General features: G+C 48.6%; 2 protein-coding genes across 3 annotated transcripts in view; one reads left to right on the top strand and one right to left on the bottom strand.

Moving 5' to 3' along the window:
• Positions 1–17,177, top strand: part of buc (bucky ball) — a 97,841-nt gene that overhangs the window by 76,961 nt on the left and 3,703 nt on the right. The gene's annotated exons all lie outside the window — the stretch shown is intronic.
• Positions 7,275–17,028, bottom strand: LOC139550760 (E3 ubiquitin-protein ligase RNF31-like). 2 transcript variants are annotated; one of them, XM_071361889.1, is made up of 23 exons: positions 16,688–17,028; positions 16,148–16,349; positions 15,796–15,942; positions 15,408–15,563; positions 15,263–15,319; positions 14,970–15,138; positions 14,733–14,892; positions 14,450–14,592; positions 13,987–14,159; positions 13,590–13,823; positions 12,856–13,191; positions 12,395–12,580; positions 11,904–12,110; positions 11,575–11,748; positions 11,242–11,340; positions 10,049–10,138; positions 9,806–9,920; positions 9,021–9,133; positions 8,640–8,750; positions 8,426–8,474; positions 8,242–8,338; positions 7,948–8,113; positions 7,275–7,862 (listed from the first exon to the last, which is right to left on the bottom strand). In XM_071361889.1, the coding sequence occupies exons 2-23, from the start codon at positions 16,346–16,348 to the stop codon at positions 7,812–7,814; spliced, it is 3,234 nt and encodes a 1,077-aa protein (XP_071217990.1). In that variant the 5' UTR covers position 16,349; positions 16,688–17,028; the 3' UTR covers positions 7,275–7,811. The 2 variants fall into 2 exon arrangements, with proteins under 2 accessions (XP_071217990.1, XP_071217991.1); XM_071361890.1 differs by having other exon boundaries at positions 14,450–14,589.

Genomic DNA, 17,177 nt, shown 5'->3' with positions numbered 1-17,177 from the left:
AGAGGTCAATTCCAGAGCAGATAGAGCAATAACACAATTGATCTAGCTTGGCTGAGCTTGAAATAAAACGTTATATTTCATGACAACAATTCTGGCTTAGGTTAACCTAAATACCACGACCTGAGGGTGTGTGTTATATGTCAGGAAAACATGTTGCCGTATAGTGTATTTCCTATTTTGTTCATTTCATCAGGACCCCCATCTCTTCAGGGCACTCACTGGATGGTTGGCCTAAGCAGGGGGTACAAATACTAGTTCTGTCTTTTGGCAGTGTGCCTTGCTCTGTTCCAACGCCTGCCCTGTGGCACAGAGACACCATCACAGCAGTACCCATAAACCTGCAGGCTCTCCCTGCCCCCTCTCCACTTGTCTCTGATCCTGCTGCCGTACCGATATCTATCTCAGACTATGGCTGCTTCGCTTCCCAAAACATCCTAGAGACAAGCACAAGAGAGTTCATCTGTCACAAGACATTAGCAGCCATGTCAGCAGCTGACTCATCTGACTTAGTATTGGAGTGAAAAACAGCAATACACGTATGATTATTCATATTTGAGCCGTCAATAGGCTTGTTCAAGCTCAAATGTTTTGAAATACTCTTTGACCGTAAAATGTCAAGGCTGCTCTTTTTTGAATAAACATGATTTTATGCAAACAATAGAGTGAGCATATACATGTAAGTCAATAAGCACATTGAAACCTGGTGTAGAATAAATGCAATTTCAAAGGTCTGAGTTACACTAAAGTTCTTGCTCTGTGTGTTTTTCAGAGTCTGAACAGTGAATAACAGTAGCTGCTAATCATAGCGCTTGGGGCTGCAACACACAGTGGGCCACATCCTTTATAATCAGTCCCACATTAGTCATAGCCAACTTACACAAAGTGATATTCAGTCATAATTCACTGACACTGAAGACAAACGCAATTAAGGGAAAACAATTAATATCTCAAGTAAAATCTGAAGTTTATTGTTAATGATTGTGTATGATTTATTTACTGTAGAAATACTTCACAATGATACCTGGAGGGGAAACAATCTCCAGTTTCAAAATGTCCAGTCTTGAAGCGGAATCCTACCTCTGGGGCTGTACTGATCCAATCCCCCCCCAAAAATTCCAGTAACTATGTCAACCCTGCAGTTACTCTGAGGACACAACTACCTCCCTTACAGCAAGCATACCAGGAACATTTTGGATAAAAAGCATGACAGAACCATAGTGGATGATTGATCTTTTGGTTTATTGCAGGGCTCTCCAACCCCGTTCCTGGAGTTCTACCCTCCTGCAGGTTTATTGCAGGGCTCTCCAACCCCGTTCCTGGAGTTCTACCCTCCTGCAGGTTTATTACAGGGCTCTCCAACCCCGTTCCTGGAGTTCTACCCTCCTGCAGGTTTATTGCAGGGCTCTCCAACCCCGTTCCTGGAGTTCGACCCTCCTGCAGGTTTATTGCAGGGCTCTCCAACCCCGTTCCTGGAGTTCTACCCTCCTGCAGGTTTATTGCAGGGCTCTCCAACCCCGTTCCTGGAGTTCTACCCTCCTGCAGGTTTATTGCAGGGCTCTCCAACCCCGTTCCTGGAGTTCTACCCTCCTGCAGGTTTATTGCAGGGCTCTCCAACCCCGTTCCTGGAGTTCGACCCTCCTGCAGGTTTATTGCAGGGCTCTCCAACCCCGTTCCTGGAGTTCTACCCTCCTGCAGGTTTATTGCAGGGCTCTCCAACCCCGTTCCTGGAGTTCTACCCTCCTGCAGGTTTATTGCAGGGCTCTCCAACCCCGTTCCTGGAGTTCTACCCTCCTGCAGGTTTATTGCAGGGCTCTCCAACCCCGTTCCTGGAGTTCGACCCTCCTGCAGGTTTATTGCAGGGCTCTCCAACCCCGTTCCTGGAGTTCGACCATCCTGCAGGTTTATTGCAGGGCTCTCCAACCCCGTTCCTGGAGTTCGACCCTCCTGCAGGTTTATTGCAGGGCTCTCCAACCCCGTTCCTGGAGTTCTACCCTCCTGCAGGTTTATTGCAGGGCTCTCCAACCCCGTTCCTGGAGTTCTACCCTCCTGCAGGTTTATTGCAGGGCTCTCCAACCCCGTTCCTGGAGTTCTACCCTCCTGCAGGTTTATTGCAGGGCTCTCCAACCCCGTTCCTGGAGTTCTACCCTCCTGCAGGTTTATTGCAGGGCTCTCCAACCCCGTTCCTGGAGTTCGACCCTCCTGCAGGTTTATTGCAGGGCTCTCCAACCCCGTTCCTGGAGTTCTACCCTCCTGCAGGTTTATTGCAGGGCTCTCCAACCCCGTTCCTGGAGTTCGACCCTCCTGCAGGTTTATTGCAGGGCTCTCCAACCCCGTTCCTGGAGTTCTACCCTCCTGCAGGTTTATTGCAGGGCTCTCCAACCCCGTTCCTGGAGTTCTACCCTCCTGCAGGTTTATTGCAGGGCTCTCCAACCCCGTTCCTGGAGTTCGACCCTCCTGCAGGTTTATTGCAGGGCTCTCCAACCCCGTTCCTGGAGTTCTACCCTCCAGCAGGTTTATTGCAGGGCTCTCCAACCCCGTTCCTGGAGTTCTACCCTCCAGCAGGTTTATTGCAGGGCTCTCCAACCCCGTTCCTGGAGTTCTACCCTCCTGCAGGTTTATTGCAGGGCTCTCCAACCCCGTTCCTGGTCCAACACAACAACACCCCCTCAACCAGACCCAGACAACAGTCCAACACAACAACACCTCCTCAACCAGACAACAGTCCAGCACAACAACACCTCAACTAGACAACAGTCCAGCACAACAACAACCCCTCAACTAGACAACAGTCCAACACAACAACACATCCTCAACCAGACCCAGACAACAGTCCAACACAACAACACCCCCTCAACCAGACAACAGTCCATCACAACAACATCCCCTCAACCAGACAACAGTCCATCACAACAACACCCCCTCAACCAGACAACAGTCCAACACAACAACACCCCCTCAACCAGACAACAGTCCATCACAACAACACCCCCTCAACCAGACAACAGTCCATCACAACAACACCTCCTCAACCAGACAACAGTCCATCACAACAACACCCCCTCAACCAGACAACAGTCCATCACAACAACACCCCCTCAACCAGACAACAGTCCAACACAACAACACCTCCTCAACCAGACAACAGTCCATCACAACAACACCCCCTCAACCAGACAACAGTCCATCACAACAACACCCCCTCAACCAGACAACAGTCCAACACAATAACACCACCTCAACCAGACCCAGACAACAGTCCAACACAACAACACCCCCTCAACTAGACAACAGTCCAGCACAACAACACCCCCTCAACCAGATACAGGTCCATCACAACAACACCTCCTCAACCAGACAACAGTCCATCACAACAACACCCCCTCAACCAGACAACAGTACAGCTCAGTACAGCTCCTGCAGGTTTATTGCAGGGCTCTCCAACCCCGTTCCTGGAGTTCGACCCTCCTGCAGGTTTATTGCAGGGCTCTCCAACCCCGTTCCTGGAGTTCTACCCTCCTGCAGGTTTATTGCAGGGCTCTCCAACCCCGTTCCTGGAGTTCTACCCTCCTGCAGGTTTATTGCAGGGCTCTCCAACCCCGTTCCTGGAGTTCTACCCTCCTGCAGGTTTATTGCAGGGCTCTCCAACCCCGTTCCTGGAGTTCGACCCTCCTGCAGGTTTATTGCAGGGCTCTCCAACCCCGTTCCTGGAGTTCTACCCTCCTGCAGGTTTATTGCAGGGCTCTCCAACCCCGTTCCTGGAGTTCTACCCTCCTGCAGGTTTATTGCAGGGCTCTCCAACCCCGTTCCTGGAGTTCTACCCTCCTGCAGGTTTATTGCAGGGCTCTCCAACCCCGTTCCTGGAGTTCGACCCTCCTGCAGGTTTATTGCAGGGCTCTCCAACCCCGTTCCTGGAGTTCTACCCTCCTGCAGGTTTATTGCAGGGCTCTCCAACCCCGTTCCTGGAGTTCTACCCTCCTGCAGGTTTATTGCAGGGCTCTCCAACCCCGTTCCTGGAGTTCTACCCTCCTGCAGGTTTATTGCAGGGCTCTCCAACCCCGTTCCTGGAGTTCGACCCTCCTGCAGGTTTATTGCAGGGCTCTCCAACCCCGTTCCTGGAGTTCGACCATCCTGCAGGTTTATTGCAGGGCTCTCCAACCCCGTTCCTGGAGTTCGACCCTCCTGCAGGTTTATTGCAGGGCTCTCCAACCCCGTTCCTGGAGTTCTACCCTCCTGCAGGTTTATTGCAGGGCTCTCCAACCCCGTTCCTGGAGTTCTACCCTCCTGCAGGTTTATTGCAGGGCTCTCCAACCCCGTTCCTGGAGTTCTACCCTCCTGCAGGTTTATTGCAGGGCTCTCCAACCCCGTTCCTGGAGTTCTACCCTCCTGCAGGTTTATTGCAGGGCTCTCCAACCCCGTTCCTGGAGTTCGACCCTCCTGCAGGTTTATTGCAGGGCTCTCCAACCCCGTTCCTGGAGTTCTACCCTCCTGCAGGTTTATTGCAGGGCTCTCCAACCCCGTTCCTGGAGTTCTACCCTCCTGCAGGTTTATTGCAGGGCTCTCCAACCCCGTTCCTGGAGTTCTACCCTCCTGCAGGTTTATTGCAGGGCTCTCCAACCCCGTTCCTGGAGTTCGACCCTCCTGCAGGTTTATTGCAGGGCTCTCCAACCCCGTTCCTGGAGTTCGACCCTCCTGCAGGTTTATTGCAGGGCTCTCCAACCCCGTTCCTGGAGTTCTACCCTCCAGCAGGTTTATTGCAGGGCTCTCCAACCCCGTTCCTGGAGTTCTACCCTCCAGCAGGTTTATTGCAGGGCTCTCCAACCCCGTTCCTGGAGTTCTACCCTCCTGCAGGTTTATTGCAGGGCTCTCCAACCCCGTTCCTGGTCCAACACAACAACACCCCCTCAACCAGACCCAGACAACAGTCCAACACAACAACACCTCCTCAACCAGACAACAGTCCAGCACAACAACACCTCAACTAGACAACAGTCCAGCACAACAACAACCCCTCAACTAGACAACAGTCCAACACAACAACACATCCTCAACCAGACCCAGACAACAGTCCAACACAACAACACCCCCTCAACCAGACAACAGTCCATCACAACAACATCCCCTCAACCAGACAACAGTCCATCACAACAACACCCCCTCAACCAGACAACAGTCCAACACAACAACACCCCCTCAACCAGACAACAGTCCATCACAACAACACCCCCTCAACCAGACAACAGTCCATCACAACAACACCTCCTCAACCAGACAACAGTCCATCACAACAACACCCCCTCAACCAGACAACAGTCCATCACAACAACACCCCCTCAACCAGACAACAGTCCAACACAATAACACCACCTCAACCAGACCCAGACAACAGTCCAACACAACAACACCCCCTCAACTAGACAACAGTCCAGCACAACAACACCCCCTCAACCAGATACAGGTCCATCACAACAACACCTCCTCAACCAGACAACAGTCCATCACAACAACACCCCCTCAACCAGACAACAGTACAGCTCAGTACAGCTCCTGCAGGTTTATTGCAGGGCTCTCCAACCCCGTTCCTGGAGTTCGACCCTCCTGCAGGTTTATTGCAGGGCTCTCCAACCCCGTTCCTGGAGTTCTACCCTCCTGCAGGTTTATTGCAGGGCTCTCCAACCCCGTTCCTGGAGTTCTACCCTCCTGCAGGTTTATTGCAGGGCTCTCCAACCCCGTTCCTGGAGTTCTACCCTCCTGCAGGTTTATTGCAGGGCTCTCCAACCCCGTTCCTGGAGTTCGACCCTCCTGCAGGTTTATTGCAGGGCTCTCCAACCCCGTTCCTGGAGTTCTACCCTCCTGCAGGTTTATTGCAGGGCTCTCCAACCCCGTTCCTGGAGTTCTACCCTCCTGCAGGTTTATTGCAGGGCTCTCCAACCCCGTTCCTGGAGTTCTACCCTCCTGCAGGTTTATTGCAGGGCTCTCCAACCCCGTTCCTGGAGTTCTACCCTCCTGCAGGTTTATTGCAGGGCTCTCCAACCCCGTTCCTGGAGTTCGACCCTCCTGCAGGTTTATTGCAGGGCTCTCCAACCCCGTTCCTGGAGTTCTACCCTCCAGCAGGTTTATTGCAGGGCTCTCCAACCCCGTTCCTGGAGTTCTACCCTCCAGCAGGTTTATTGCAGGGCTCTCCAACCCCGTTCCTGGAGTTCTACCCTCCTGCAGGTTTATTGCAGGGCTCTCCAACCCCGTTCCTGGTCCAACACAACAACACCCCCTCAACCAGACCCAGACAACAGTCCAACACAACAACACCTCCTCAACCAGACAACAGTCCAGCACAACAACACCTCAACTAGACAACAGTCCAGCACAACAACAACCCCTCAACTAGACAACAGTCCAACACAACAACACATCCTCAACCAGACCCAGACAACAGTCCAACACAACAACACCCCCTCAACCAGACAACAGTCCATCACAACAACATCCCCTCAACCAGACAACAGTCCATCACAACAACACCCCCTCAACCAGACAACAGTCCAACACAACAACACCCCCTCAACCAGACAACAGTCCATCACAACAACACCCCCTCAACCAGACAACAGTCCATCACAACAACACCTCCTCAACCAGACAACAGTCCATCACAACAACACCCCCTCAACCAGACAACAGTCCATCACAACAACACCCCCTCAACCAGACAACAGTCCAACACAACAACACCTCCTCAACCAGACAACAGTCCATCACAACAACACCCCCTCAACCAGACAACAGTCCATCACAACAACACCCCCTCAACCAGACAACAGTCCAACACAATAACACCACCTCAACCAGACCCAGACAACAGTCCAACACAACAACACCCCCTCAACTAGACAACAGTCCAGCACAACAACACCCCCTCAACCAGATACAGGTCCATCACAACAACACCTCCTCAACCAGACAACAGTCCATCACAACAACACCCCCTCAACCAGACAACAGTACAGCTCAGTACAGCTCCTGCAGGTTTATTGCAGGGCTCTCCAACCCCGTTCCTGGAGTTCGACCCTCCTGCAGGTTTATTGCAGGGCTCTCCAACCCCGTTCCTGGAGTTCTACCCTCCTGCAGGTTTATTGCAGGGCTCTCCAACCCCGTTCCTGGAGTTCTACCCTCCTGCAGGTTTATTGCAGGGCTCTCCAACCCCGTTCCTGGAGTTCTACCCTCCTGCAGGTTTATTGCAGGGCTCTCCAACCCCGTTCCTGGAGTTCTACCCTCCTGCAGGTTTATTGCAGGGCTCTCCAACCCCGTTCCTGGAGTTCTACCCTCCTGCAGGTTTTCGGCTCAACCTGTTTTAACTAACCTGATTCAGCATATAAACCAGTTCATTATTAGAATCAGGTGTGCTAGATTAGAGTTGGTGTGAAAATCTAGTGGTTTATTGGGTGTTTAAATATATATCATTTTTTCCCCAGACAGAAATATACATTTAAGAGCATGCACCTCCAGACTGTGTGCAATGAAGCGATGCCTCTAAATATAACTGGTTATTTAAGCTGTAACCCTGTTATCAGTCTTGAAATGTTATGCACACACCCACACACCCACTCTCATACATCTCTGTTTTAAATGAATGTGCAACTGAGCATTTAGCCCTAATATAGATTCATAAATAACTGTAGCACAATAATGGGGATGTAAGCATAGCTTTCTGCTGTGTGGTGTAACAGTCACATTGACGCAAACACATTTGATGGCCTATTGAGCCAAAATCCCAACACTCAATACTAAACACACTTCAACGAACAAACAAGTCGTTTTCATTTCTTCCGTGGAACCTTGTCTCCAAGTGGTACTTCATCAATAAGTTTCTGAAATAAGATTAGAAATGTTCAAACCAAGTGACTAAATATTTGGAAAAAGACAAATCCCTCCACAAGGACCATCAATGCATACCTCCAGTATTCGAGTATAGTACGTCACATCGTCCTCCAGCTCCCCCCGGGCGTCATCCACTTGGTATCTCCGACAGGCCAGCACCAGCTCGTTGGCATTGAAGAGAGGGGCCGGGTCGATGGAATGGCCATTGATGAGGCTCACCAAGTACTCTCTGTAGTGTTTCCTGGAATAGATTAGACAAAAACCAGTTAGTTACATCGATGCATGTTTATCATGGGAGAACTCTGTTGTTCTCTAAAGCGCCTTTGAGTCCTTGAAAAATACTGGTGGTGGCAGTGAGAGGAAACATACTCGCACAGTCCTGCATGGCCAGGCTGAGTTTGAGCCCCACAGGCCGAGTCCGTCTGCTGCCCACTCTCATCCTTCTGCTCTATCACTCCGCACAGACCTGAGAGAGAGAAAGACAATTATATATCTTAGTATTTCTCCGTTTCAGTTTTTCTGAGTAAAAAGAAAATAACACATAGAATCTTACCTGCTTGAGTTCCTGGAGGGGTGTCAGTATTGAACTCAACAACCTTGTTCTGCAAACAGACAATAACAATAAACAATCATTTTAATGCGGTCCATCTACAGATATTCTCGCAATAAAATCAGTTATAACTGAATGTGAGTCAGGGTGCTATAATGTGGTTATGGTGATTGTAATGGAGTGTGAGCATCCGTGTGTGTGTCGTGTGCGTCTCTACCTGCAGCAGGGCTTGTAGTCTGCCAGGCTCCCAGTCCCTCAGGTAGAAGAGACAGTCTCGAGGGTGATGGGCATGCAGGCCTGTCACACTACAATGGATCACTGCACAAGTCTACAGAAGAGGGAGGGAGAGAGGAGGGGGGGAAAGGAAGGAGAGAAAGAGAGAGTGCAAGAGAGAGAGAAAAGAAAGAGAGAAATGGTGGGAGAGTAGGGGAGGGAGAGAGTAGCAGAGAGAAGGAAAAACAAACACCCACATTAAAGTGACATTCAAGTTAACTCCCATAAGATAAAACCTTGCCAGGAACTAGCACAATCGATGATGCACAAATGAACAACCCACAAATGAACAACACAAACACACCAAGCCATTTAAGGGACTTACAGTGTGGAAGGGGTTGTTGCATCCGCTGCAGAACTGGTACCTGCACTGGGAGCAGCTGAAGTGCATACAGCCTCCTTTGGACAGGGCATACTGGAACCTGCAGTTTGGACATGCTGAGGGAAAGAGGAAGTAAATTCAGGGAAACGATTCCCGGGTATTGGGAGAGTACACATGAGAATGCATCAGGGAAAGGAACTAAACGAGTTTTAATAATTCCCACAAATGAAGGTCATGGAAGAGACTGTAAATACTTAAAGGGTCTAACTTGCTCTAACTTGGTAAAACTGGGTCTAAAGGTAAATACAGTAGAACACCTGCTGAGGTGCAGTAGAACACCTGCTGAGTGTCGATGAAAGGTAACAATTCAACATGGATTGTCGAGAAATGAACAGAAAATGACAGACAATATTCTATGCGGTCCCATAACACTCCCATAGAGGTACTGTAGGCCTTCTGCCTGAACTAAGCCAGAAGACTAAGGACAAACCGGACTGTGCCGACAAACAGTTAAAAGCAGCAGCAGTCCGGTTTGTCCTTAGTCTTCTGGCTTAGTTCAGGCAGAAGGTCTACAGTACCTCTATGGGAGTGTTATTCATGATGCTAATGAAATGTACTGGTTTGGAAGAGGAACTATTAGTAAGACCAATTTGATCTCTCTCAGCCCAACATCTAGTAAAGTGTCTGGCCGTTCACACCTCCGCAAGTACCTGCCTTTCCTGGTTAAAAGCTACAGTAGCTCAATGGAGGTGTTTAAGAAGGTGTGTGTGTGTGTGAGAGAGACTCACTGATGCCGTTGTCACGCAGGTATCCGGCCAGGCCTTGCCTCTGGTACTCTGGGTCATTCTCTCTCTTCCAGGACTGGTACCGTTCACACGACAGACCACCGTGCTGAGACTCCCACTAGAGAATGCACGGTGACAGAGACAAGAGAGGATGATATACAGATTAAGCTCCAGCTTCACTCCAAAGAAAAATCCCCTTCTATCACCCTCTCTCACACATAAATAGAGTGGATGTTTGTCACTTACAGGTTTCTTGCATTGTGCGCAGAAGCTGTTCCTGCACTGGAAACAGGTGACCTTCAGTTGGTCTCCATCATAGATGAACCCATAGGAACACTGACAGTAGGAAGGGGAAGACAGGAATAGTTAATGAAATAAAAAAAACAGAAATACCTTTGCTATCAGACTCGAAATTGAGCTCAGGTGCATCCTGTTCCCATTGATCATCCTTGAGATGTTTCTACAACTTGACTGCAGTCCACCTGTGGTAACTTCAATTGATTGGACATTTGCACATACCTGCAAATGCACATTGCACATACATGTCTATATAAAGGTCCCACAGTTGACAGTGCATGTCAGAGCAAAAACCAAGCAATGAGGTTGAAGGAATTGTCCGTAGAGCTCCGAGACAGGATTGTGTCGAGGCACAGATCTGGGGAAGGGTACCAAAAAATGCCTGCAGCATTGAAGGTCCCCAAGAGATCCTTGAAGAAAACCTGCTCAGGACCTCAGACTGGGGCAAAGGTTCACCTTCCAACAGGACAACGACCCTAAGAACACAGCCAATACAATGTAGGAGTGGCTTCGGGACAAGTCTCTGAATGTCCTTGAGTGGCCCAGCCAGGGCCCGGACTTGAACCTGATTGAACATCTCTGAAGAGACCTGAAAATAGCTGTGCAGCAGCACTCCCCATCCAACCTGGCAGAGCTTGAGAGGATCTACAGAGAAGAATGTGAGAAACTCCCCAAATACAGGTGTGCCAAGCTTGTAGCATCATACCCAGAGGACTTGAGGCTGTAATCATTGCCAAAGGTGCTTCAACAAAGTACTGAGTAAAGGGTCTGAATACTTATGTAAATGTGATATTTCAGTTTTTTTTATTTTATAAATTTGCAAACCTTTTTAAAAACTGTTTTTTCTTTGTCACTGTGGGGTGCTGTATGTAGATTGATGAGGGGAAAAACGATTTGATACATTTTAGAATAAGGCTGTAACATAACAAAATGTGGAAAGGGGTCTGAATCCTTTCCGAATGCACTGTATACTGCCATTTCTTAGCTAGTGAAGTGTGATTACTGTGATTTTATGACAGCCTCAATGGGGATTATCAAATTATGTCTGGAAACAAACATTCTAACATTTTTCCTTTGCCTTTGTACACATAGGAAATAAACCTTAAAAACCCGCTCAAGGCTATTATGTGATTAGAACTCACATGACTACACCAGAGGAACTTGGGGTCCTTGATGAGGGCTTGTTCAGTCAGCTTCTTATGAAACAGATCATACACTTCCGGCTCCAGACATTCCCGCAGCTGCACACACACACGCACAGGAAAATATGATTACAGGTGTTACCATCATACACACACCCAGAAAACAAATCTATGGTCTCGTGAGATAACACTGACACCACCAACAACTGCATTTTGAAGGGAGAGAAGCCTCTGAAATCCTGGAATTGTGTTTTTTCTCACTGTTTCTTCTCTCTTCAAAGAGAAAATCTGAGGGAGATGTTGTGTGACGTTGTTCTCTGTGTGATGTACTACCTGGATGTCCAGGGTGGAGAAGTAGCTGTTGAGGTGTTCAGGGTCGTTGATGTCAGGTTCCCAGCAGACGGGACACACCATGTCTCTGATGTGCTTGTCTCTCACTGCGATAGTGAAGTGCTGCTGGAAACAGCCACAGCACACCGAGCACTGACAGGAGGTCAGAGACTGCATCTGAAACAGGGAAGAAGAGAGGAGAGGAAGAAAGAAAGGATTAGGAGAGTTGGGGGGGTGGGATACTGCAACAACAACAAAAAAAGAAAAGAGAAAAGCTTCTGCTACATTTTGAGTAAAGACAAGCTTGTGCACACAGACACTTGAGAGAGTACCTTGCTGTGGGGAAAGTCTGACAGGCAGATGGGGCACTCTTTGGCCAGCACCCGGCGGATGAAGTCTCGGTCATGTGACTCGCGTACGGCCTGTACCACGTCGTCTAGGGAGTAGGGGGCGGTGCGCTCCTGCAGCAGGGACAGGGCCAGCTCACAGCGGCCCCAGCTGGGCAGGTCATACACCGCCAGCAGCCTCCGGCACACACGCTGGCCCCAGGGGGAAGAGGGAGAGGAGAGAGAGATCAGACCAGTGAAGGGGACAAGCAGATACAGAGGAATGATGAAAGGAGAGATATGCCACACTCAAAAAATAACTCTTATCACTGTGAGACATCAAGCAATTGTCAAGATGACTGAAGAACATGTATGACCTGTGGGCCTTTCTAATGGTGGTAGGTATAAACAGATTATCATCAATATAGCTATTCTGTGTTCAGCTAAATGTATGGCCAGAAAAATATAGTGGAGTTCAGAGAGCCCCAGTGACCCACCTGTTTGTCGGGGTGGTTGATGTCGATGGGTGGCTCAGGTTGGTCGCTCCACATGCGCTGGTGGAAGGGCTCCATGAGGGGTCGCTGCAGCAGAGACAGAGCCCCCCGCACCTCTCCCTCGCTCTGCCTCAGAACCTCCTGACACCGCACCTCGTCAGTGAACCCCAGAGAACACAGCTCCTTTACCTGCAAAGGTACATGAGAGACCAAACCCTTCCTTGAGTGTTCGAAGGCTAATCTCCTACATATGGGGCCAATTTCCCACACCAAGATTAAGCCTAATTCAGGACTCAAAATAGTTAGTAGAGAATCTTCATTGAATGTCAGTTTTAGTCCAAGACTAGACTTAATCTAGGCCTGGGAAACCAGCACATAGCTGTCAGCAAAGTGAAAAAAGTGACGGTACAACTGACCTTAGACCAGTTCTTAATGGGCAATAGACTTTCTGACCTGTCTCTCACCTTAGAGTGTCTGTCTCTGAGAGCCTGTTTCGCTGCTCTCTCAGTGTCTCCCCCTGCAGACAGCCAGGCCAGCTTGGCCTCAGCCCTGGACAGGGTCACTCCTCTCCCTCTGGTCTGCTCCTCCTCCACACCTGTATCCTCTGCAGTACCAGTACCGTTCTGGTTCTGTCCGGCCTTCAGGTCTGCTGCTCGAGACGAAGAGGCCGTGGCACAGATCTGGTCGAGCAAGTGAGGTAGCTCTGCTTTGAGCCAATCACAGGGAAGGATGTTTCCGTCCCCGGAGACGCGCATGCCCGTGTACACTTCCTCTGGACTCACTCCTTTCTTCTCTCCATCCTGACAGACAGACAGGCAGACAGGCAGACAGACAGACAGACAGACAGACAGACAGACAGACAGACAGAAGATGGAGAAAGAGTTAACAGAGACAGGAAGAGAGAGGGAAATAAAGAAACCAATCTGTCATACATATTCACTAGGCCTCAGCTGCTGCTACTCACCACACTGTATATTACACACCTAGAGGATGCTAAGGTTATTTTTACACATCGTTTGTTTTCTGAAATCTGTAGCCTGTAGTTTTAATAGTACTGCAACCAAATTGGCCAGCAATGGTACAATAAAGACTTTTCTGAACCAAAATCTTAAATTAGCTAATAGCTTGTAATATTACAAGTAGTGGGGTAATGTGATTATACACCATATTATAGATAAAACAGAAAGCATTCACTCACTCTAATAAGCTGGATCAGCTTTAGCCCCTCCTCTCTCATCAGTTTCTGTCTCCTCAAATGAGGGTCCTCCATGGGTGGGTCTTTGGGTTTGACGGACAGCACGGGGACCCTTTTGACCTGGGATGGAGGGTGGAGTTTGACTCGCATTTTGGCGGGCTCGGGGCGGGGGAGGTCACACATCTCACACACTGATGCTGGAGTGTAATTGATGTAAGTACAGAACTGACACATCCACTGCAAAAGGATGGGAGAAGAAGAGATAATTTGAGTGACCTTAGACACTCACAGGAATAGAGGAACAATATCAACTGTAATACATGGTGATAAAGGCACAATCTGAAACTTTCATTTCAACTCAAAATGTGCTGCTTCTGCATTGACTTTAACAGTAGTTTACCTGGCTGTCTGGGTCTCCTGGCATACCCAGTACCGGAGCAGCAGGCCGGTTGGGTGTAGGAGGGGGGCGTGTGGGGGTTGCCGGAGGCTTGGTGGCCAGGCGGGGGCGCTCACACACCTCACACAGGATACTACTGCCCGCGTTCACCACCGTACAGCTTTTACACTGCCACTCTGGTGACATACATAGTGAAAACACACTCAACACAGGACTATGGAAGAGGTGAATATTAACTCAACAACTCATATACACCAAGAGTGTCTTCCCATTTTCAGACAATAAACAACTATACATGGAAATACAGAGGAGTGAGACTGACTGGAGTGCAAAAAAGGCAAACCACCACTATTAAAACACAAACATTGTTGGTTGGTTGGGTGTGTGTGTGTGTGTGTGTGTGTGTGTGTGTGTGTGTGTGTGTGTGTGTGTGTGTGTGTGTGTGTGTGTGTGTGTGTATACTGACCAGTGATGGTGAAGGGCTGTGGGAACTCATCCTTAGCAGAGCCAGAGGAGGCCAGGCGTGGTCTCTCACATGTCTCACACAGTATGTCCTGGTTGGAGTTGACCCTGGTACAGTGGGTACAGTGCCATGACAGGAGGGAGCTGCTGGGAAAGAGAGGGAGGAAGTGAATCTAGTGCCCAACACACAGGGAGTTGCATTTCAGCAATAATCACCACCTTTGAAAATGTAGCGATTCTCACCCTTTCCTGTCAGTTTCTATTTTGTCTTACTTGTCATGTCTTACCTGTGGTTCTTTCGCATTTTAGAGGATGTCACGACAGTCCTGTGGTGATTGGCTCGCTCTACAGAGGAGTGGTACAGTCTATCACATTCAGTACACAGCCATTGGACACAAGAGTTACAGTGGGCAGCCACTGGGAATATAGCACAGATAGTGCAGTTGTCTGCAAAGAAGAAGAGAAACAAGGAAAGTTGAATGCAAGTTTCAGATGTAAAAAATACACACACACACACTTCCAACCTGTGTGTCTGGTAGAGATAGAGGTGGATGTTGAGGCGTTAGCGGTCCGTACTGGAAGAAAGGCACTAGTGGGAGACTGAGCCAGGGAAGCCAGAGACATGTACAGGGGCTGGCTCTCTCTGAGGCTGGAGGGAATAGCTACCGCATCAGAAATGGGTCCGAAGTCATCCTGGAATCATAAAGGAGATTTCAGTCATCTGATGGTGGTGGAAACTACCAGGCACAAAACCACACAAATATAAAAACTGCCTGAAGTAGAGAAAGGCAAATAGGGTGAACAAAAAAAAACATACCTGTTGGTTCAGTGATGGGATAATTCTCTCAAAGAACTCTGGGTGGGGGTGAGCCTCCTGTGAAAACATCAACAACGACTCAGTGGTACAACTGACTTTAGAAACCTCTTTGAAATATTTCAGAATAACTGCCATTGGTCCAGACCTTGATGAGCATGTCCAGTTCCATGCGTAGACTCATGACCTCCAAGGTGACCGCTGCGACCTTCTCAATGTCAGGCTCCATGACCTCATCAGGGAAACTCAGGCCGTCTGGCTGCTGATTGGAGTAACCATAGAGACAAAGCACTGCCCTTCCTCCCTGGGGTAGAACAGAGGAGAGGAAAGGATATAGAGGGTTTTATGCAATACTGTTGGCATAACGTTAGTGTTGTGGTGTGTGCACAATTAACTTCATTAGCAAGGTAGTAGGCTATAGACTCATATTGAACTAAGCCTATATCAACATAATGTCAATAAGACAATAGTGACAAGACAGTAGACTACATATCATCATCCAGAATCTCGCCTGCCTGTATTGAAGACATCCTCACCTGAATGGCATCTACTGTTGCTCTGAAGACAGGGTTGTTGTGCTTGACAGCACGCCAGTACTTGGGCCTACTGGAGCTGGTGAGGTTACAGCCATACTTCTCCAGAATGTTCAGTGCTGTGGACAATCTCTGCAGGGAACCTATGGTCTGGCAGGAGAGAGGACAAAGACGAAAAAAGTTTGATACAGAAAAAGGTTGAGAAAAGAATAGACAGTGAACAAAAATATGAGTACAATGTATAAAGAGAGAGAGAGAGGAGTTCACTATTCCAAGATGTAGGCTAAGTGAAGGTAATTATGTCATTGTGATATGGACATAGTTTGAGTGTACTTGAAACATTAAACAAACTCACTTCTTTCCTGTTGTTATTGACGCCGTTTTCAATTATCATGGTCTCCGCAGCAATGTAGCGGTATTTGACCGATGGTGGTAAGGGTATGTTGGCCATGGCTGATATTCCTGCACGGACCTCCAGCACTGAGCCAGTGGAATACAGACAAGCTTCCGCATGGCATCGTACCTCCTCTAGCTGGTCTGAAAGGGTACTAGCCATCCTGGAAAAGAGACATCAGTCATCATCATCACACAGATCAGATAGCAAATCATTGAGGGCACTGCCACACCACAGGCAGGGTTGATGAGCAAGATGCTTGCCTTACTGACATCCATTCATTCATTCATTCATTCATAAGACGTTACCTGTAAGCCCCCGACAGTGTGTGGCCGTTAAATCACAAGGCTGTCATATCAAGGAACACACACAGCCACCAGACTTTTACTGCATTTGCAGTACTCTATATTTGCAACAACACAATTACTAGCTAACTAAAGTTGAAGTGGAAATTATATCTCTACCTATGTGAAAATACTGTCATATAAGCAATCTGCTTACCCAGTGTTTTCGCTCAACTGTCTGCAGTGACAGCCATTGAATCACGATGAGATGGCATTTCATTCAAAAGCGGGTGCTTTCAAAACACCATGTCACGCACCTCAATACAGACTTGTGCGCTAAAAACATGTATTTATATATATTTTTTATATCAAATGTTATTCTAAAACAAGTAGTAACAGGGTCGTAGTAAAATCTATCTGCAGTACTAGCTACGAATGTAAACAACTGCGTGAGAAAAATGCCGTATTCTGCTTTGCGCAAAGAAACTAACCCCCGTGCATCGCCATTGTGTGTCAAAACCTAATTTTCAAACAGAGATCCCGGAGCCAATATGGCTTGGACTGAGGAAACGTCGCAAAGCTGCAGTGCAGTACATTGTTTGTGAAGTTTTGGTGTCACCTTGTGGTGAAAATGACTAATTGCCTAATTTGCCTGTCGACTCACCTGAAAAATATCCAGTTGATTACACGCTAATTGGTGTGGGGCG

The sequence above is a fragment of the Salvelinus alpinus genome, chromosome 23 (genome assembly GCF_045679555.1).
Source record: "Salvelinus alpinus chromosome 23, SLU_Salpinus.1, whole genome shotgun sequence".
Classification (NCBI taxonomy): domain Eukaryota; kingdom Metazoa; phylum Chordata; class Actinopteri; order Salmoniformes; family Salmonidae; genus Salvelinus; species Salvelinus alpinus.
The sequence above is the reverse complement of the archived record's forward strand: the minus strand, read 5'-3'. Positions and strand labels throughout refer to the sequence as shown.